Below are 21,157 nucleotides of genomic sequence, written 5' to 3' on the forward strand. Positions count from 1 at the left end.
ACTCTGAGTATCACTCATGTATTATAAGGGATAATGTACCCCTACTGTAACTGATAAGGATATTAGAAGTCACTGAGGGGTTGTTCTGTGACCATATAAAGGCACAAGGCTGCAGGCTGAGTTATACAGGGAACTCTGAGTATCACTCATGTATTATAAGGGATAATGTACCCCCTACTGTAAATGATAAGGATATTAGAAGTCACTGAGGGGTTGTTCTGTGACCATATAAAGGCACAAGGCTGCAGGCTGAGTTATACAGGGAACTCTGAGTATCACTCATGTATTATAAGGGATAATGTACCCCCTACTGTAAATGATAAGGATATTAGAAGTCACCGAGGGGTTGTTCTGTGACCATATAAAGGCACAAGGCTGCAGGCTGAGTTATACAGGGAACTCTGAGTATCACTCATGTATTATAAGGGATAATGTACCCCCTACTGTAAATGATAAGGATATTAGAAGTCACTGAGGGGTTGTTCTGTGACCATATAAAGGCACAAGGCTGCAGGCTGAGTTATACAGGGAACTCTGAGTATCACTCATGTATTATAAGGGATAATGTACCCCCTACTGTAAATGATAAGGATATTAGAAGTCACTGATTGATATTTTCCTGTGCTGCAGTTTGATATAGACCGGGAGGCGGGGGATCGAGAGATCTATCACAGATATTGCATGGAAAGGGCGGCAGTTCATTGTGCCCACGTATTCACTACTGTATCACAGATCACGGGCATCGAGGCAGAGCACATGCTGAAACGAAAACCAGGTTTGGCATCTTGGTGAGATTGTATTGGGAAAATGAAAAATATTTAAGCTCCTCCCCCTAGTGGGTAGTCCTTCTCTTTACCATCGACCAATCAACAAGTGCCATTTACTGCTTACCTGTCTGAAAGCAAATACCTGATTGGATGGCTTTTGCTTTATGTTTCCCCAACACTTTCCTTAAATATTGTAACAACATTGTGAGACTATTGATGTTTTTCTCCCCAGACGTCATTACCCCCAACGGCTTAAATATTAAAAAATTCTCCGCGACGCACGAATTCCAGAATCTGCACGCCATGTACAAAGCCCAAATCCAGGAGTTTGTCCGAGGCCACTTCTATGGGTGCGTTGCCTTTTCGACTACTTTGTAGGGACCTGAAACTGCCCCTTATGATTCATGTACCCCCTATTCTAAAATATAAGGATATTATAAGTCACTGAGGAATTCCATGACCATATAAAAAGTTTTAGTGAGTCATGTGACATAAATGACATCACTACTCACCGTTTATATCTGATGACATCACTAGTCACCGTTTATAACGATATCATATGGTTTTTGTGTATTATACAGTGATTCATGTACCCCCTACTGCAAAATATAAGGATAAGTGCTCTTATACAGGTCATGGAACTACAAGGTGACCTCTAATATCCTTTATTTCCCTATAAAGATCCAGATATGGTCACAAATACAAATGGGGTGCAATTCGAAGGGCAAGCGAGCGATTTAACTTTCGGATGTTCCCTTTCCCATTCAGGCACCTGGACTTCAGTCTGGAAAAGACGCTTTTCTTTTTCATCGCCGGGCGCTACGAGTATACGAACAAGGGGGCAGACATATTCCTGGAGGCGCTGTCCCGCCTCAACTTCCTACTCAGGGTGCGAGAAATATCTGCCATAATTTTGCCATAAATGCAGAACCTGTTACCACGGCAACTGAGCAGCACCGGCCATTGGATAGAAATTTCTTTTTATTTGCCGGGGTCACTGACCCCAGCAACCGGGCGAAAGTTTAAGGACAGAAAGAGACAGAGTCGGAAATATAATAAAACCATGAAAAATGACTTTCCTTAGAATATATATCCATATGTGTAACTTGCAGAAAGTTTAAATATTTATCAGCAGATTCCTTTTTCAGCCAGTAGGTGGCGAATCTAGTGAAAACTATGAACAGACAGAACTTTTCATGAAAGCCTTGATCGGTGGCATTGCTGCAAAGACAGCATTCCTGTATTTTCCCCTTTATATAAGCAACAATACACGGGAGAAGGTCAGAATCTGACCCAAATGGGTCTATGGCAACAGAACGTTATTAATAATAATAATAATAATAATAATAAAATGTAGATAAGCGAGATCTAGCTGCTGTGCTTACAGACATATCACTGCCTGTCCTAAGCAAGGAGAATACCCCTCTTTAATAAAATGGGGTTTTTCCCCCAGAAATGATGTCACAATTGGGCTGTTCCCCTCTCCAGGTGCACAGAAGTGATGTCACAGTGGTGGTGTTTTTCATCATGCCGACCAAGACAAACAACTTCAATGTGGAGACGTTAAAGGGACAGGCGGTCAGAAAGCAACTCTGGTAAGACAAGTTTAGGGGACCCCCTCTCCCTTCTATGATCCCAAGAAGCAGCTGATAGCCAATAGGATTAATGATGTGTTTCCAGGGATACGGCCCATTCGGTGAAAGAGAAGTTTGGGAAGAAGTTGTACGAGGCGCTACTCAAGTAAGAACTTTCCACAACCTTAACAACACCCCCGACCCGACCCAAAGCTGCTGAGGGTTCACTGCTATTAGTGCAGGGGGGCCAAACCAACATAGAAGGGCCCCTATGGGAAATCATGGAGACCCCCCCAGGTCACAGGGGCAAATACATTTTTGGAATAAACTGATATTTTACATGAAATCTCCAGGGCACCCTCCCCACTCACTCACACTCATACTCACACTCATACTCACACTCACACGTCTCTATTCTCTTCCCCCCAGAGGAGAAATCCCAGATCTAAATAAGATTCTGGATCGAGATGATGTGACCATTATGAAAAGAGCCATTTTTGCTACTCAGGTAGGTACAAACAGCCCCAGAACCCAACTCTGTATCTTCTCCTCTTGTGTCTCACCAACACTCTCACCCCCAGCGCCAGTCTCTGCCCCCAATCACAACCCACAATATGGTCGATGACTCCACAGACCCCATACTCAATACTGTCAGGCGCATCGGACTCTTCAACAGCAGAACCGACAGAGTAAAGGTAAGTCCCCCCCAAATCTTTCTCTGTAATTCCTCAATTGTCATCAATAGAATCTTCATTCCCACCTGTTATCTACTGAGTCACAATGGGATATCTGGGGGTCCATTAACTATTCCCCTTCTCTTTCTCCATCTTCTTCCTTTCCCTTCTCTCCTTCAGTTTCTCATGCCCTTTCCTTTTCTATTCTCCCCCCCCCCAATTGTTTGGCCTTACTCTCCCCCATCCTCCCTCTTCTCTCCCCTTCTATATTTCTCATCTCCCCCATTTGTCTCTCTACTCACTAACCCCTTTCCCTTCTCTCCTTCTGTCTCTCATCCCCTCTCCTCTCCTTTTCTCCCCCAACTGTTTGGCCTTACTCTCCCCATCCTCCCTCTTCTCTCCCCTTCTATATTTCTCCTCTCCCCCATTTGTCTCTCTACTCCCTAACCCCCTTTCCATTCTCTCCTTCTGTCTCTCATCCCCTCTCCTTTCCTTTTCTCCCAAACTGTTTGGCCTTACTCTCCCCCATCCTCCCTCTTCTCTCCCCTTCTATATTTCTCCTCTCCCCCATTTGTCTCTATACTCCCTAACCCCCTTTCCCTTCTCTCCTTCTGTCTCTCATCCCCTCTCCTTTCCTTTTCTCCCCAACTGTTTGGCCTTACTCTCCCCATCCTCCCTCTTCTCTCCCTTCTATATTTCTCCTCTCCCCCATTTGTCTCTCTACTCCCTAACCCCTTTCCCTTCTCTCCTTCTGTCGCTCATTCCCTCTTCTTTCCTTTTCTCCCCCAACTGTTTGGCCTTACTCTCCCCCATCCTCCCTCTTCTCTACCCTTCTATATTTCTCCTCTCCCCAGTTGTCTCTCTACTCCCTAACCCCCTTTCCCTTCTCTCCTTCTGTCTCTCATCCCCTCCTCTCCTTTTCTCCCCAACTGTTTGGCCTTACTCTCCCCCATCCTCCCTCTTCTCCTCCTTTATATTTCTCCTCTCCCCTTTTGTCTCTCTACTCCCTAACCCCCTTTCCCTTCTCTCCTTCTGTCTCTCATCCCTCTCCTCTCCTTTTCTCCCCCAACTGTTTGGCCTTACTCTCCCCATCCTCCTCTTCTCCTCCTTTATATTTCTCCTCTCCCCCATTTTTCTCTCTACTCTCTAACCCCCTTTCCCTTCTCTCCTTCTGTCTCTCATCCCCTCTCCTTTCCTTTTCTCCCCCAACTGTTTGGCCTTACTCTCCCCATCCTCCCTCTTCTCTCCCTTCTATATTTCTCCTCTCCCCATTTGTCTCTCTACTCCCTAACCCCTTTCCCTTCTCTCCTTCTGTCTCACATCCCCTCTCCTTTCCTTTTCTCCCCAACTATTTGGCCTGACTCTCCCCCATCCTCCCTCTTCTCTCCCCTTCTATATTTCTCCTCTCCCCCAGTTGTCTCTCTACTCCCCAACCCCCTTTCCCTTCTCTCCTTCTGTCTCTCATCCCCTCTCCTGCATTTGGGGAATCGTGTAAAGTCCAAAACTGGATAATTGGTGTCAGGAGTGTTGGGGCAAATGATAACAACGGCATCAGAACATGTGAATATTTGCAGATCATCGTCCATCCAGAATTCCTCTCCTCCACAAGTCCCCTTTTGCCCCTGGACTATGAAGAGTTTGTACGAGGTTGCCACTTAGGGGTATTCCCTTCATATTACGAGCCATGGGGATATACTCCAGGTAAGTGCAGTTTCCCACAATTCCAGTGTTAGTAGGAAGGACACGTGAATAGGGAGCCACTAAATCCATATGAGCCTCGTGATCATATTATTGACCTGCCCATAACACTGTAAATCAGTGGAAGCCATTAATTAGGTAATTAATAAATAAGCCCCACACGACGATCTTTGACCTCTGCCGAGGGGCCCATTTATATCACTAATTGACATTCTGAGATTCTCAGTCGGACGGAACCTCATTATTATTGGACTTCCCACTGGGAGAATTTATTGCAGAGAAAAGATTATTGTGAGAAAGGAGATCCCAGTTTATTGATATGTGTCTGTCTGTCCTTATGTACTTCAGTGTATATTAGTGTATATTAGTATATATTAGTGTATATTAGTGTATATTATTGTATATTAATGTATCATTGTATCAGTGTGTGGGAATGAGTGTGTGTCTGTGACTTCTGTTCCAGTAGAAATAGAAAGTGAGAAGACAATTATAATATTAAAGTCCATGGAGCTGGTTCCTGGGGGAGGAATAGAAAATTTCTGCTTATTTCCTGCTTTTTGTGTAATTTCTCTAGAAATCCGTCGGGTTATGTGAAATCAATGGAATTGTTATGTGGGTGGACAAATCACCTATAGAGTCGGGGAATCAATGGCTGGAGGGACACAGGGGGGGAAAGTTGTAAATATTTCAAATCTCTGGGGGAGGGGGGTGCTGATATTTATGAAAGTGATATGTAACAAAGTAACAAGGCTCAGCTTTCATATATTTCAGTAATGGTGGTTTTCTTTGCTCTTCCTCTGCTGAGCTTCCTTATGTCTCCCATTGTACAACTGGCAAATGCCCTTAGGCCAATACAAAGTGTAGTGAGAGTTTCCCAGCTTATTAATTAGTAATTAGTAATTAGTAAGTAAGGAGAATAGTGAGCCATGGTTTGCACTTACCTGTGTGTGTTTGTTACCTGCCCCAGCCGAATGCACCGTGATGGGAATCCCAAGCGTCACCACCAATCTCTCCGGCTTTGGCTGCTTTATGCAGGAACACGTGGCAGATCCCACTGCCTATGGTAAGAGACAGAATTTGGGGGGGGGTTTGCAGCTCAGAGGTGGAACCCCCAACATTCCTTGATGTTTCAGTTGTTGGGTCTTGGAGAAACAAGACCAAAAAGGTCCAGAATTGAAGCTTTAGAAGAACCAAAGGCGTTGGAGCCCCTTGGGCTTGAGTTCTTTAGGGCCCATGTTTATAGAGAAAGGGTTGGGTTTCTGCCTAAGCCAAAAACTGGTTCCAGAAAAAGCTGCATTTCTCCCCCCAGGAGTTTACATCACGGACAGGCGGTTCCGTTCCCCAGATGAATCCTGTAACCAACTGACCCAGCTCCTGTACGGATTCTGCCAGCAGTCTCGGCGCCAGAGGATCATCCAGAGGAACCGGACAGAACGACTCTCAGATCTGCTGGACTGGAGATACCTGGGGCGGGTGAGGGGGACCCTCTTAAACTTACATGATAACGTTGGGGGGGCAGGTCCCTCTGTAGGTGCAACATCCTAACTGGTGGTTTTATTGTCCCTTTTTTCAAAAAGTCAATTAATTAGGATTATTTTAAAGGCAAAACAGCAATTTTAATTAGTTGTGGAAAGGGCCCAGTGCAGCAATGGAGGTCCAACTTGAAGGCTCTTTAGTTCCAGACAGGCCTTGAAGTCAGTTGGGGTAAGATTTAGAGATAAAGCTCCTTTGCTCTACTACAAACTCTTGCTTTCTAGACCAACCTTAGGGCCAGTGGAATGAGACTTGGAGCTAATGCTACTTTACTCTCCCGGATACCTTTGAGTTCTAGACCAGCCTTAGGGACAGTGAGGTGAGACTTGGATCTAAGTCTTCTTTACTCTCCAGGATACTCTTGAGTTCTAGACCAGCCTTAGCGCCAGCTGAGTGGGATTTGGAGATGATTATCCTTTCCTCTCCCAGATATTCTAAGGTTTTAGACCATCCTTAAGGCCAGTGGGGTGAAACTTTGAGATAATGCCCATTTGCTCTCCCAGATACTCTTAAGTTCTAGACCAGCCTTAGGGCCAGTGAGGTGAGATTTAGAGATAATGCCCCTTTTCTCTCCTACCTACTTTTGAGTTCTAGACCAGCCTTGGGACCAGTGGGTGACATTTGGAGATAATGCTCCTTTGCTCTCCTGGATACTCTTGAGTACTGGACCAGCATTCGGGTCAGTGGAGTAAAACTTGCAGATAATGATCCTTTGCTCTTCCAGATACTCTTGAGTTCTAGACCAACCTTATGGCGAGTAGGGTGAGACTTAGAGATAATGATCATTTGCTCTCCCAGATACTCTTGAGTTTGAGACCAGCCTTAGGGCAAGTGGGGTGAGACTTTTAGATAATGCCCCTTTTCTGTCCTACATACTCTTGAGTTCTAGACCAGCCTTGGGACCAGTGAGCTGAGATTTGGAGATAATGCTCCTTTGCTCTCCTGGATACTCTCGAGTTTGAGACCAGCCTTAGGGCCAGTGGGGTGAGATTTGGAGATAATGATCCTTTACTCTCCGAGATACTCTTGAGTTCTAGACCAGCCTTAGGGCCAGTTGGAGATGTGATGTAGTTTCTTGCCACTCTATATCTTTGCTCTGACTCTAGATGATGATGATTGATGATGATGATGATGATGATGAGTTAGGGTCCCCTATAGTTACTGTGTGAATCTGTGTGCTCCTCTAGTTCTACAAACACGCTCGACACTTGGCTCTGTGCCGCATGTTTCCTGACAAGTTCCAGATGGAGCCCAGCGCCCCCCCAAAGGTGAGATTTATATTTAAATAACGTCTGCCCCGTGAAGGGGTTAAAGTTACAGTGACAAGAACGAATGTTGGGTTTGAATGAAGTCTTGGGGGAGGGTGGAGCAGAGAAAGCCTGTCCCATAAATAAAGCTGATACATAAATGACTAATAATATTCCCGGGTCTGTATCTGACACAACTGTAAATAACATCAGTTTACCGATCAATTGGCCAATAATAAAGTGGCAGGGAAAGTGCTGAGCCCGAGGTTTGGCACCGAGAGGGGTAATAACTCCCACACAAAGGGACCTCTAATTCTACTGACACCCAATATATCAACCAATTAAATCAATGCCCTGCCCCCTCCTCCCAGAGAGAGACATAACTAATTCCTCTGCGTTGTTACACTTGCCCTTTATCAAACTGGGTTTCCCAGTCAGGGATTCCCCTCAGCGTCACTGTGCTCCCCAATTTCTCTTATTAATCACATTTAATGGGGGAGCCCCCCAAATCACATAATGATAAACTGTAATTGGAAACAACTTCTCTGCACTGCTGCCTCTGACTCCTGATACAACTTCCCAATATCCATTCATTCCTCATTCTCACTGGGTTTATAGTTCTGTGTAACTGTCATTGTGTCTGTCCCTTTCTCTTCTCTGCACTGCTGCTTCTGACTCCTGATACAACTTCCCAATATCCATTCATTCCTCATTCTCACTGGGTTTATAGTTCTGTGTAACTGTCATTGTGTCTGTCCCTTTCTCTGGTACTGTCTCCATCTTGCCCTACTGTCTCCATCTTGTCCTGCTGTCTCCATCATATCCTACTGTCTCCATCTTGTCCTACTATCTCAATTTTGTCCTACTGTCTCCATCTGGCTCTACTCTCTCTATCTTATCCTACTGTCTCCATCTTGTACTACTGTTTCCACCTTTTCTTACTTTCTCCATCTTGTCCTACTGTCTCCATCTTGCCCTACTGTCTCCATCTTGCCCTACTGTCTCCATCTTTTCTTTCTTCCTCCATCTTGTCCTACTGTCTCCATCTTGCCCTACTGTCTCCATCTTATCCTATTGTCTCCATCTTGTCCTACTGTCTCCATCTTGCCCTACTGTCTCCATCTTGTCCTACTGTCTCCATCTTGCCCTACTGTCTCCATCTTATCCTACTGTCTCCATCTTGTCCTAATGTCTCCATCTTTTCTTACTTTCTCCATCTTGTCCTACTTTCTCCATCTTGTCCTACTGTCTCCATCTTGCCCTACTCTCTCCATCTTTTCTTACTTTCTCCATCTTGTCCTACTATCTCCATCTTGTCCTACTGTCTCCATCTTGTCCTACTGTCTCCATCTTGCCCTACTCTCTCCATCTTTTCTTACTTTCTCCATCTTGTCCTACTATCTCCATCTTGTCCTACTGTCTCCATCTTGCCCTACTGTCTCCATCTTGTCCTACTGTCTTCATCTTGTCCTACTGTTTCCATCTTTTCTTACTTTCTCCATCTTGTCCTACCGTCTCCATCTTGCCCTGCTGTCTCCATCTTGTCCTACTGTCTTCATCTTGTCCTACTGTTTCCATCTTTTCTTACTTTCTCCATCTTGTCCTACTGTCTCCATCTTGTCCTACTGTCTCCATCTTGCCCTACTGTCTCCATCTTATCCTACTGTCCCCATCTTGTCCTACTGTCTCCATCTTTTCTTACTTTCTCCATCTTGTCCTACTGTCTCCATCTTGCCCTACTGTCTCCATCTTGCCCTACTGTCTCCATCTTGCCCTACTGTCTCCATCTTGTCCTACTGTTTCCATCTTGCCCTACTGTCTCCATCTTGTCCTACTGTCTCCATCTTGCTCTACTGTCTCCATCTTTTCTTTCTTCCTCCATCTTGTCCTACTGTCTCCATCTTGTCCTACGGTCTCCATCTTGCCCTACTGTCTCCATCTTATCCTACTGTCTCCATCTTGTCCTACTGTCTCCATCTTGCCCTACTGTCTCCATCTTGTCCTACCGTCTCCATCTTGCCCTACTGTTTCCATCTTATCCTACTGTCTCCATCTTGTCCTAATGTCTCCATCTTTTCTTACTTTCTCCATCTTGTCCTACTGTCTCCATCTTGTCCTACTGTCTCCATCTTGCCCTACTGTCTCCATCTTGTCCTACTGTCTTCATCTTGTCCTACTGTTTCCATCTTTTCTTACTTTCTCCATCTTGTCCTACTGTCTCCATCTTGCCCTACTGTCTCCATCTTTTCTTACTTTCTCCATCTTGTCCTACTGTCTCCATCTTGTCCTACTGTCTCCATCTTGCCCTACTGTCTCCATCTTTTCTTACTTTCTCCATCTTGTCCTACTGTCTCCATCTTGTCCTTCTGTCTCCATCTTGCCCTACTGTCTCCATCTTTTCTTACTTTCTCCATCTTGTCCTACTGTCCCCATCTTGTCCTACTGTCTCCATCTTTTCTTACTTTCTCCATCTTGTCCTACTGTCTCATCTTGTCCTACTGTCTCCATCTTGTCTTTCTATCACCATCTTCCCATACTTTCTCCATATCACCATTTTGTCTATAAAATAAAATATAATTTCAGCTATTTTTCGTTTTTATCTTTTCTATCTATAGACTGAGGGGTTCCGCTACCCCAGACCTTCCTCTGTGCCCCCTTCTCCTGCTGTCTCTCAGCCCTCCAGTCCACATGACAGTGAAGAGGAAGATGATGAAGAAAGGTACGATGAAGATGAAGAAGCAGAAAGAGATCGGCAGAACATCAAATCAACCTTTTCTTTTGGTCCTTTGTCCCGGGGGAAGAAGAAGAAACACGGGGAAAACAGAAACTGATGGACAAATGGGTGAAAGACTCTGAGACTAGTGATTAGGAATCTTCTGGGCTATAATTTCACCTCTTGTGGGGGGAGTACAGGGTAGTTCACCTAAAAATAAATGTTTATTTTAGAGCAGAGAGGAGCATTTTGATTCAATCTCTAAAGTATAAAACAAAGACTGGACTGAGAAGCAGTTTCAGAATTGACTACAAAGAGGCAGAAGAAGGTGTTATACTTAATAATGGCAAAATATAAACACGGGAACCAACCAAAAAGGTCCATGTAAAAAACAGTTAATTTTAAGGTGAGTGTCCCCTTTAAACATTACTTTAAAAACTCCATTTGATACTGTTCCAGTGTGAATGTGTGGTACAGTGTAATAAAAACTGGCAAATATTCCACCCACCTACCTGTGTCTGTCCCTTTCCTCCCAGTACAGTAGGTACAGTAGGTATGTGGGTAGGTAGTTTGTGTGCAGGTGGGGGAGGGGAGGGATACACAGTCCCAGTACAGTAGGTACAGTAGGTATGTGGGTAGGTAGTTTGTGTGCAGGTGGGAGAGGGGAGGGATACACAGTCCCAGTACAGTAGGTACAGTAGGTATGTGGGTAGGTAGTTTGTGTACAGGTGGGGGAGGGGAGGGATACACAGTCCCAGTACAGTAGGTACAGTAGGTATGTGGGTAGGTAGTTTGTGTACAGGTGGGAGAGGGGAGGGATACACAGTCCCAGTACAGTAGGTACAGTAGGTATGTGGGTAGGTAGTTTGTGTACAGGTGGGGGAGGGAGGGATACACAGTCCCAGTACAGTAGGTACAGTAGGTTATGTGGGTAGGTAGTTTGTGTGCAGGTGGGAGAGGGGAGGGATACACAGTCCCAGTACAGTAGGTACAGTAGGTATGTGGGTAGGTAGTTTGTGTACAGGTGGGAGAGGGGAGGGATACACAGTCCCAGTACAGTAGGTACAGTAGGTATGTGGGTAGGTAGTTTGTGTGCAGGTGAGAGAGGGGAGGGATACACAGTCCCAGTACAGTAGGTACAGTAGGTATGTGGGTAGGTAGTTTGTGTGCAGGTGGGAGAGGGGAGGGATACACAGTCCCAGTACAGTAGGTACAGTAGGTATGTGGGTAGGTAGTTAGTGTGCAGGTGGGAGAGGGGAGGGATACACAGTCCCAGTACAGTAGGTACAGTAGGTATGTGGGTAGGTAGTTAGTGTGCAGGTGGGAGAGGGGAGGGATACACAGTCCCAGTACAGTAGGTACAGTAGGTACAGTAGGTATGTGGGTAGGTAGTTTGTGTGCAGGTGGGAGAGGGGTGGGATACACAGTCCCAGTACAGTAGGTACAGTAGGTATGTGGGTAGGTAGTTAGTGTGCAGGTGGGAGAGGGGAGGGATACACAGTCCCAGTACAGTAGGTACAGTAGGTACAGTAGGTATGTGGTAGGTAGTTTGTGTGCAGGTGGGAGAGGGGTGGGATACACAGTCCCAGTACAGTAGGTACAGTAGGTATGTGGGTAGGTAGTTTGTGTACAGGTGGGGGAGGGGAGGGATACACAGTCCCAGTACAGTAGGTACAGTAGGTATGTGGGTAGGTAGTTTGTGTGCAGGTGGGAGAGGGGAGGGATACACAGTCCCAGTACAGTAGGTACAGTGGTATGTGGGTAGGTAGTTTGTGTACAGGTGGGGGAGGGGAGGGATACACAGTCCCAGTACAGTAGGTACAGTAGGTATGTGGGTAGGTAGTTTGTGTGCAGGTGGGAGAGGGAGGGATACACAGTCCCAGTACAGTAGGTACAGTAGGTATGTGGGTAGGTAGTTTGTGTGCAGGTGGGGGAGGGGAGGGATACACAGTCCCAGTACAGTAGGTACAGTAGGTATGTGGGTAGGTAGTTTGTGTGCAGGTGGGAGAGGGTGGGATACACAGTCCCAGTACAGTAGGTACAGTAGGTATGTGGGTAGGTAGTTTGTGTGCAGGTGGGAGAGGGGTGGGATACACAGTCCCAGTACAGTAGGTACAGTAGGTATGTGGGTAGGTAGTTTGTGTGCAGGTGGGGGAGGGGAGGGATACACAGTCCCAGTACAGTAGGTACAGTAGGTATGTGGGTAGGTAGTTTGTGTGCAGGTGGGAGAGGGTGGGATACACAGTCCCAGTAAAGTAGGTACAGTAGGTATGTAGGTAGGTAGTTTGTGTGCAGGTGGGAGAGGGGTTTGTACTCTTACAATTGTTATAGTTCAGCCGCACACTTGTTCTCTCACTCTGCACTGGTGGTGCTGACTTTCCACAGACCTGGCCTGGTCCCACAGTAGCTGCAAAGATCTATATGGAGCCGCACACATTTATGCAGTTGGGGAGCTTAGCCCATTTATTTCTACACCAGCGATGTCAACATTTCGGGCGGGAATTAATTGGGCTGATAATTTTGTGTTATCTGCAAACACTGATACATTACTTACAATGCCCTCCCCTAAGTCATTAATGAACAAGTTAAATAAAAGTGGCCCCAATACTGAGCCCTGGGGGACCCCACTAAGAACCTTACTCCAAGTAGAGAATGTCCCATTAACAACCACCCTCTGTACCCGATCCTGTAGCCAGTTTCCTATCCATGTGCAAACGACTTCATTAAGCCCAACAGACCTTAGTTTAGAAAGCAGTCGTTTGTGGGGCACAGTATCAAATGCTTTGGAAAAATCCAAAAATATCACATCTACTGCCCCCCCACTGTCCCCCAAATTTGTCTGACATGACCTATCCTTCGTAATGCCATGCTGATTGCTGCTCATAATGTCATTGACTAGGACAACATCAATGCGATCCCTTAACAAGCCTTCAATTAATTTGCCCACCACAGATGTCAGACTTACTGGCCTATAAATCCCAGGCTGAGATCGTAATCCCTTTTTAAATATAAGAATGACATCAGCTTTTCTCCAATCCATAGGCACCATACCAGATGAAAGCGAATCTGAGAAAATCAGAAATATCGGCTGGTCTAAAACTGAACCTGGGGGTGTATGCCATCAGGCCCTGGAGCCTTGTTTACATTCATTTGTATTAAAGCTTTATGAATCATATCCTGAGTCAGCCACTGACTAGATTGAGCTGAACCATTAGTGCATTTTTCATTTTTTGGAGTTAGTCTGAGCCTCAGCTGCAATGTGCTCCTCGTTTCCTATCTTTTCCATTTGGATTGCTGATTTACAATATTTATTATAGTGTTTATATTCATTAAATGCATCTTCTTCATCTTCATCTTTTTAATGACAACCATTTCTGTTCTGTGTTTTTAGCACAAAACAATTGTCATGTGTGTTCTCCCTGTCCTTTACCCCCAACCAAATCTCCTCCCCCATTTTCCCTATACCCCGTACCACATCTAATCTTCCATGGAAACTGTTGCTAAGGACAAACAGAGATTTAAATAAAAGGCTGGAGGAGGAAGAGGAGCCGGATGTATCAGAAATATAACCAATAAACAACAAATAAGCAAGGTTTCTCGGGTCGCTGACCCCAGCAACCAGATTGTATGTAACATTCCAGGTTGGAGAGAGAAAAAACACAAATAAAGGGCAAGTGATAGCGACAAGTTATTATTAATATTTACACATTTTCGGCAACATTCATGACCATGTATATAGGTATGCAACACATTTGTACAATAGTTAATATTTACAGATAGAGGAGGAGTTACAATCAGCCACAAATCGCTGCAATTAATTGCTCATTTGCATAATCTCAGGATGACACAAACGGACATTTGATTGTTGCTGAGGTCGCCGGCTCTTTGCTTTGATGAGTGAAACGTTAGACACGGACGTATATTTTGGGGGGCCACAGTGTGTACCGACTTGTACAGCCCCCTCTCCTGTTCACCAATTAAATAATGAGTCCGGAAGATACCCCCCCTGATCCACACCATTATCTTCTGCTGCAACAGAGAAATATGTAAGTGTTGCACAACTCCCAACCAGCTGGGGCCTCCCTGCAACTCCCTGCACGCTCACCCAACCATATCTCAACTCTATTTCTGCTACGGACTGGTATCTCTCATATTTAGGGACTGTTCCTGCTGAATTGTGCTTAGTACAGGGAATACCTATGTACCATAGTTTTATGGGATCTCTCTGTACAGACTATGAGCAAACTTAGGGGACTGTTCCTGCTGAATTGTGCTTAGTACAGGGAATACCTATGTACCATAGTTTTATGGGATCTCTCTGTACAGACTATGAGCAAACTTAGGGACTGTTCCTGCTGAATTGTGCTTAGTACAGGGAATACCTATGTACCATAGTTTTATGGATCTCTCTGTACAGACTATGAGCAAACTTAGGGACTGTTCCTGCTGAATTGTGCTTAGTACAGGGGATACCTATGTACCATAGTTTTATGGGATCTCTCTGTACAGACTATGAGCAAACTTAGGGGACTGTTCCTGTCGAATTGTGCTTAGTACAGGGAATACCTATGTACCATAGTTTTATGGGATCTCTCTGTACAGACTATGAGCAAACTTAGGGACTGTTCCTGCTGAATTGTGCTTAGTACAGGGAATACCTATGCTGCCATAGTTTTATGGGATCTCTCTGTACAGACTATGAGCAAACTTAGGGACTGTTCCTGCTGAATTATGCTTAGTACAGGGAATACCTATGTACCATAGTTTTATGGGATCTCTCTGTACAGACTATGAGCAAACTTAGGGGACTGTTCCTGCTGAATTGTGCTTAGTACAGGGAATACCTATGTGCCATAGTTTTATGGATCTCTCTGTACAGACTATGAGCAAACTTAGGGACTGTTCCTGCTGAATTGTGCTTAGTACAGGGAATACCTATGTGCCATAGTTTTATGGGATCTCTCTGTACAGACTATGAACAAACTTAGGGGACTGTTCCTGCTGAATTGTGCTTAGTACAGGGAATACCTATGCTGCCATAGTTTTATGGGATCTCTCTGTACAGACTATGAGCAAACTTAGGGGACTGTTCCTGCTGAATTGTGCTTAGTACAGGGAATACCTATGTGCCATAGTTTTATGGGATCTCTCTGTACAGACTATGAGCAAACTTAGGGGACTGTTCCTGTCGAATTGTGCTTAGTACAGGGAATACCTATGTACCATAGTTTTATGGGATCTCTCTGTACAGACTGTGAGCAAACTTAGGGGACTGTTCCTGCTGAATTGTGCTTAGTACAGGGAATACTTATGCTGCCATAGTTTTATGGGATCTCTCTGTACAGACTATGAGCAAACTTAGGGACTGTTCCTGCTGAATTGTGCTTAGTACAGGGAATACCTATGCTGCCATAGTTTTATGGGATCTCTCTGTACAGACTATGAGCAAACTTAGGGACTGTTCCTGCTGAATTGTGCTTAGTACAGGGAATACCTATGTGCCATAGTTTTATGGGATCTCTCTGTACAGACTATGAGCAAACTTAGGGGACTGTTCCTGTCGAATTGTGCTTAGTACAGGGAATACCTATGTACCATAGTTTTATGGGATCTATCTGTACAGACTATGAGCAAACTTAGGGGACTGTTCCTGCTGAATTGTGCTTAGTACAGGGAATACCTATGCTGCCATAGTTTTATGGGATCTCTCTGTACAGACTATGAGCAAACCTAAAGGGCTGTTCCTGCTGAATTGTGCTTAGTAGAGGGGTATGATTGCGTTTAGCAGACTTTACCTTCCTCTTGTGCTTTCTGTAAGGAGCTGAGGAACATGGCGGCTGCTTCTGATATGGTGATTGGGTTGGAGTTGCGACTTCGAGTTTCTGGAATAGAAACAAAAGGAATAAAAGTCGTTGTTTCTATTTGTTGAGTCAGAGGAAACAAAGTGTCGGTGACAATAATCTAATATAAACAATGTAACAACTGCTCCCCTATAAGTGTAAATAAATAGAAGGGAAGCTCTTGGGACACAGTCTATGTGACATTTGGGGGCCCCGCACGTAGATGTTGGGGTGAGATTAGGGGCCAGTCATGTGACTCACCTAATTGCAGTCGATCATAAAGATCTTTCCTTTGACTCTCGTCGGAGATGAACCGTCGCCCCTCTGCAACCGAAACAAAGATCAGTTTCCCCTCCTCTCCCTTCCCTGAACCCCCATATTTAACTAAGCCCCGGTCTGTGGGGGGGAGCCCACTAATATGTGAATCAGCCCCCCGGGTACAATGTGTCTTTATAGGAAAGTCAGTTTATTATATAATCGATTTATTATTTATAGTCAGTTTATTGTCAGTTATTTGCAGCAGAGCAGTAAGAGCTCGTGTTTAACCATTTATATGACAAATACTAATGAATGGCCCCATTACAACTGCCCTTTGTACAAGACTCTACTGATACTTCAAATGTGACAGTTGATTCTTCCCCTTGAAGCAATAACAGAAATGGGCAGTGGGAAGGGGAGGGACTTGACTCACGTGCCCCTTTGAGGTACAACATGGCCTGGGGGGTCCAGTTCCGCCTCTGGAAGTGACTCTTTGCCGCATGTAGAGAAATAGGAGAAAAAGTTACAAGAGCTCAGATGGGCAGGGATTAGCTTTGTACTAAGTGAGTGGGACAAGCTGCTGACTCACCTGGGGCAGACTCCCTGAGTGGCAAATCACCGTCAGCAGCAATAGGAACGTGCAAGCAGTATGGCAACTGGATTCCTGCAAAGTGACAGATACTGACAGTTGCGACTGACATTTATTCTCAGATTTCTCCTCCCCATCCTACAGTTACTCCCTGCTCTGAAGCCTGTCCAACAAACTGCCCACACTCGCTTTCTGTCAGTCTGAAACATCTCTGAGGGGTGGAGCTAATGAAAGTTGTCAGAGCTCCACCCACAACTGCCCTCCCCCGAGGCTCCACTGAGATCTGGGAAAAATGGCGACATGTCCTGGGACCCCTGACACTGAATAACCAGCAGAATGAGGGGTACAAGTTGGGGGGAATGGGGGGGATGAGGGATACAAGTTGGGGGGAATGAGGGGATGAGGGGTACAAGTTGGGGGAAGGAGGGATGAGGGACACAAGTTGGAGGGAATGGGGGGATGAGCGATAAAAGTCGGGGAGAATGAGGGGATGAGGGATACAAGTTGGGGGAAGGAAAGATGTGGGGTACAAGTTGGGGGAATGAAAGATGAGGGATACAAGTTGGGGGGAAGGAGTGATGAGGGACACAAGTTGGAGGGAATGGGAGGATGAGCGATAAAAGTCGGGGAGAATGAGGGGATGAGGGATACAAGTTGGGGGGAAGGAGGGATGAGGGATACAAGTTGGGGGGAAGGAGGGATGAGGGATACAAGTTGGGGGGAATGAGGGATGAGGGATACAAGTTGGGGTGAATGGAAGATGAGGGATACAAGTTGGGGGGAATGAGGGATGAGGGATACAAGTTGGGGGGAATGGAAGATGAGGGATACAAGTTGGGGGAAGGAGGGATGAGGGATACAAGTTGGGGGGAAGGAGGGATGAGGGATACAAGTTGGGGGAAGGAGGGATGAGGGATACAAGTTGGGGGAATGAGGGATGAGGATACAAGTTGGGGGGAATGGAAGATGAGGGATACAAGTTGGGGGAATGAGGATGAGGGAATACAAGTTGGGGGGAATGGAAGATGAGGGATACAAGTTGGGGGAATGGAAGATGAGGGATACAAGTTGGGGGAATGAGGGATGAGGGATACAAGTTGGGGGAATGGAAGATGAGGGATACAAGTTGGGGGAAGGATGGATGAGGGATACAAGTTGGGGGGAATGAGGGATGAGGGATACAAGTTGGGGAGAAGGAGGGATGAGGGATACAAGTTGGGGGGAATGAGGGGATGAGGGATAAAAGTTGGGGGGAATGGAAGATGAGGGATACAAGTTGGGGGGAAGGAGGGATGAGGGATACAAGTTGGATGGAATGGGGGGATGAGCGATAAAAGTCGGGGAGAATGAGGGGATGAGGGATACAAGTTGGGGGGAATGAGGGATAAAAGTTAGGGAGAAGGGGGGATGAGGGATACAAGTTGGGGGGAAGGAGGGATGAGGGATAAAAGTTGGGGAGAAGGAGGGATGAGGGATACAAGTTGGGGGAAGGAGGATGAGGGATACAAGTTGGGGGAATGAGGGATGAGGGATAAAAGTTGGGGAGAAGGAGGGATGAGGGATACAAGTTGGGGGGAATGAGGGGATGAGGGATAAAAGTTGGGGGAATGGAAGATGAGGGATACAAGTTGGGGGGAAGGAGGGATGAGGGATACAAGTTGGATGGAATGGGGGATGAGCGATAAAAGTCGGGGAGAATGAGGGGATGAGGGATACAAGTTGGGGGGAATGAGGGATAAAAGTTAGGGAGAAGGGGGGATGAGGGATACAAGTTGGGGGGAAGGAGGGATGAGGGATAAAAGTTGGGGAGAAGGAGGGATGAGGGATACAAGTTGGGGAGGAGGAGGGATGAGGGATACAAGTTGGGGGGAATGAGAAATGAGGGATAAAAGTTGGGGAGAAGGAGGGATGAGGGATACAAGTTGGGGGGAATGAGGGGATGAGGGATAAAAGTTGGGGGGAATGGAAGATGAGGGATATAAGTTGGGGGGAAGGAGGGATGAGGGATACAAGTTGGGGAGGAGGAGGGATGAGGGATACAAGTTGGGGGGAATGAGGGATAAAAGTTGGGGGGAATGGAAGATGATGGATACAAGTTGGGGGGAATGGGAAGATGAGGGATAGAAGTTGGGGGGAAGGAGGGATGAGGGATACAAGTTTGGGGGAATGAGGGATAAAAGTTGGGGGGAATGGAAGATGAGGGATACAAGTTGGGGGGAATGGGGAGATGAGGGATACAAGTTGGGGAGAATGAGGGGATGAGGGATAAAAGTTGGGGGGAAGGAAGGATGAGGGATACAAGTTGGGTGGATGACGGATACAAGTTGGGGGAATGGGGGGATGAGGGAAAGCAAAGGGTTATGAGTTATTGGAGGAGAAGGCATCATGTAGAGGAGAGGGTTAATTATTGAGTCTTAGGAAAAGTTTTCTGGAGAATTCTGTTTCATCCAAATATAAAATGTAAATTTTTTACAAAACATAAAAGAAAAACATAAATTTTTACGGAGCAGCCGGTTCCTTTCAGCATCTGAATTCCCAAACTTTCCTTTTCCCATTTCCTAACATTTCCCCTAAATCGACCCAAGAGCTGACGTTTGCTCCCAACGTGAGATACAAAGAGAGTTTTGGGTAAATGAATGTTTTTGTTAACCCATAAATGCCCAGGATGGGTCTTCTGGAATTCTTTAGAGTCCGGTGTAATGTACTGGGCAAGTGATACAAATCCACTATTTTGGATTCGGCCGAACCCCCGAATCCTCAGTGAAAGATTCGGCCAAATACCCAGACAAATCCTAATTTGCATATGCAAATTAGGGGTGGAAAGGGGAAAACCTTTTTACTTCCTTGTTTTGTGACAAAAACAAAACATGTGATTTCCCTCCCCGCCCCTAATTTACATATGCAATTTAGGCTTCGGATTTGGTTCGGCCGAGCAGAAGGATTCGACCAAACCGGAATCCTACTGATAAAGGCCAAATCTCTAATACAAAGTAACGGATCATTAACCTCTGCTTCCTAATTGCGACTCTTTAACTCTTTCAGGACAGATTCCTTTTGATGAGTTAATGTTTCCAATTCTATTAACCATTTCTTGTCTCTCACATTGTGTGGTCTTATCATTGATCGCCTATAAACCATCATATCCCGACCTTTTATTAAAGGAACAGTTACGCGGCACACACGGTGCATATTAAGCAATAGAGATTTAAACCTCCAAAGCAGCGTCTGCCTGTTTATTTTATGTGCACTGGTGGCTGTGGCTCCTGAAACAAAGTAGCAGCGGAAGCGAATTGACACACCTGTAAATGGATGTTGGGAAGTGGTCTTTGCTTCAGGAGTCAGAACCAGCAGTGCAAACAATGACATATAACTGAATGAGAGTTACCTTTTACTTTGGGGTGATGAAATGAAATGTTGGGGTGAATGAGAATCCCCCCAATACCTGTTATACAGAGAGAAGTCACTCACCTTCATCCTCCTCCCTCTGTGGCTCTGCAGAGATCTCTGTGGCTCTTGCTGGGACCCAGTCTCAATATGGGGGCTCTATTTAAATCATCACCCCCCTCCCCGGCCTCCTGAATGGACGAGTGTGAATGGGACGGACCCCCCTGTCAGAGTGGGAGATGGAAGAGAAGAAGACGAGCTCCCCCTCCCTATAGGGAATTCCTCCCAAGGTCTGCGGTGGATGATTGACGGTTGGAAGGGAGAAACTGCCATATTTTGCTTGGGGATCAATATCTGGAAACTGACGGATGTGGCTAATGAGATCTGACAGGGGCAACCGACTGTACATCTGACAGGAGAGACAAATTGGTGCCGAGTGCAGGTGCTTAAACCAGAGAGAAGCAGATTAGTAAATATCAGTCTGAATTCTGCATGAACTTTATATACTGTCCCTCGTTATCTGTACAACTATAACTTGCTAATTACACTCCTATTCCCTATAATGTATCAAACTCGCCAACAGAGCTTGCTCTCTTATTCTTCTTCACTCTGCCCAGAGGTTCATGTCTTTTTTTTTGGATCTGTATACCACATACACGCTAAATTCCTTATTGTGACACAATATTACACTGTATACAGGGGGTCAGGCCCCAAAAATGGACTTTTGTTTGCAGGGGAGTCAGGGCCCCTTAAGTTCTGCCACTGCTACAACTCCTGTGACTGTCTCTACTTCCTTTGCACAGGGGAGTGTATTTCCTGGTACTCGTGTGAGTGTCTCTACTTCCTTTGCACAGGGGAGTGTATTTCCTGGTACTCGTGT

The 21,157-nt window shown here is 45.7% G+C and overlaps 2 protein-coding genes across 3 annotated transcripts in view; one reads left to right on the top strand and one right to left on the bottom strand.

Annotated features, from left to right (window-relative positions):
* gys2.L (glycogen synthase 2 L homeolog) overlaps window positions 1-10,713 on the top strand; it is a 21,186-nt gene extending 10,473 nt beyond the window's left edge. The window contains exons 5-16 of the mRNA XM_041585774.1: window positions 631-775; window positions 1,000-1,117; window positions 1,536-1,656; window positions 2,256-2,362; window positions 2,448-2,507; window positions 2,771-2,849; window positions 2,923-3,036; window positions 4,590-4,716; window positions 5,681-5,776; window positions 6,023-6,186; window positions 7,434-7,514; window positions 10,109-10,713. Of these exons, the coding sequence (XP_041441708.1) occupies window positions 631-775; window positions 1,000-1,117; window positions 1,536-1,656; window positions 2,256-2,362; window positions 2,448-2,507; window positions 2,771-2,849; window positions 2,923-3,036; window positions 4,590-4,716; window positions 5,681-5,776; window positions 6,023-6,186; window positions 7,434-7,514; window positions 10,109-10,324 (1,428 nt within the window). The 3' untranslated portion in view covers window positions 10,325-10,713. The remainder of the gene's footprint in view (window positions 1-630; window positions 776-999; window positions 1,118-1,535; window positions 1,657-2,255; window positions 2,363-2,447; window positions 2,508-2,770; window positions 2,850-2,922; window positions 3,037-4,589; window positions 4,717-5,680; window positions 5,777-6,022; window positions 6,187-7,433; window positions 7,515-10,108) is intronic.
* A 3,034-nt stretch (window positions 10,714-13,747) lies between these two features.
* Window positions 13,748-20,445, bottom strand: spx1.L (spexin L homeolog). 2 transcript variants are annotated; one of them, XM_018251822.2, is made up of 6 exons: window positions 20,362-20,445; window positions 16,894-16,968; window positions 16,738-16,795; window positions 16,308-16,370; window positions 16,002-16,088; window positions 13,748-14,232 (listed from the first exon to the last, which is right to left on the bottom strand). In XM_018251822.2, the coding sequence occupies exons 1-6, from the start codon at window positions 20,365-20,367 to the stop codon at window positions 14,177-14,179; spliced, it is 345 nt and encodes a 114-aa protein (XP_018107311.1). In that variant the 5' UTR covers window positions 20,368-20,445; the 3' UTR covers window positions 13,748-14,176. The 2 variants fall into 2 exon arrangements, with proteins under 2 accessions (XP_018107311.1, XP_041441427.1); XM_041585493.1 differs by having other exon boundaries at window positions 13,748-14,235.
* Window positions 20,446-21,157: the final 712 nt, after the last annotated feature.

The sequence above is a fragment of the Xenopus laevis genome, chromosome 3L (assembly GCF_017654675.1).
Source record: "Xenopus laevis strain J_2021 chromosome 3L, Xenopus_laevis_v10.1, whole genome shotgun sequence".
NCBI classification, from domain to species: domain Eukaryota; kingdom Metazoa; phylum Chordata; class Amphibia; order Anura; family Pipidae; genus Xenopus; species Xenopus laevis.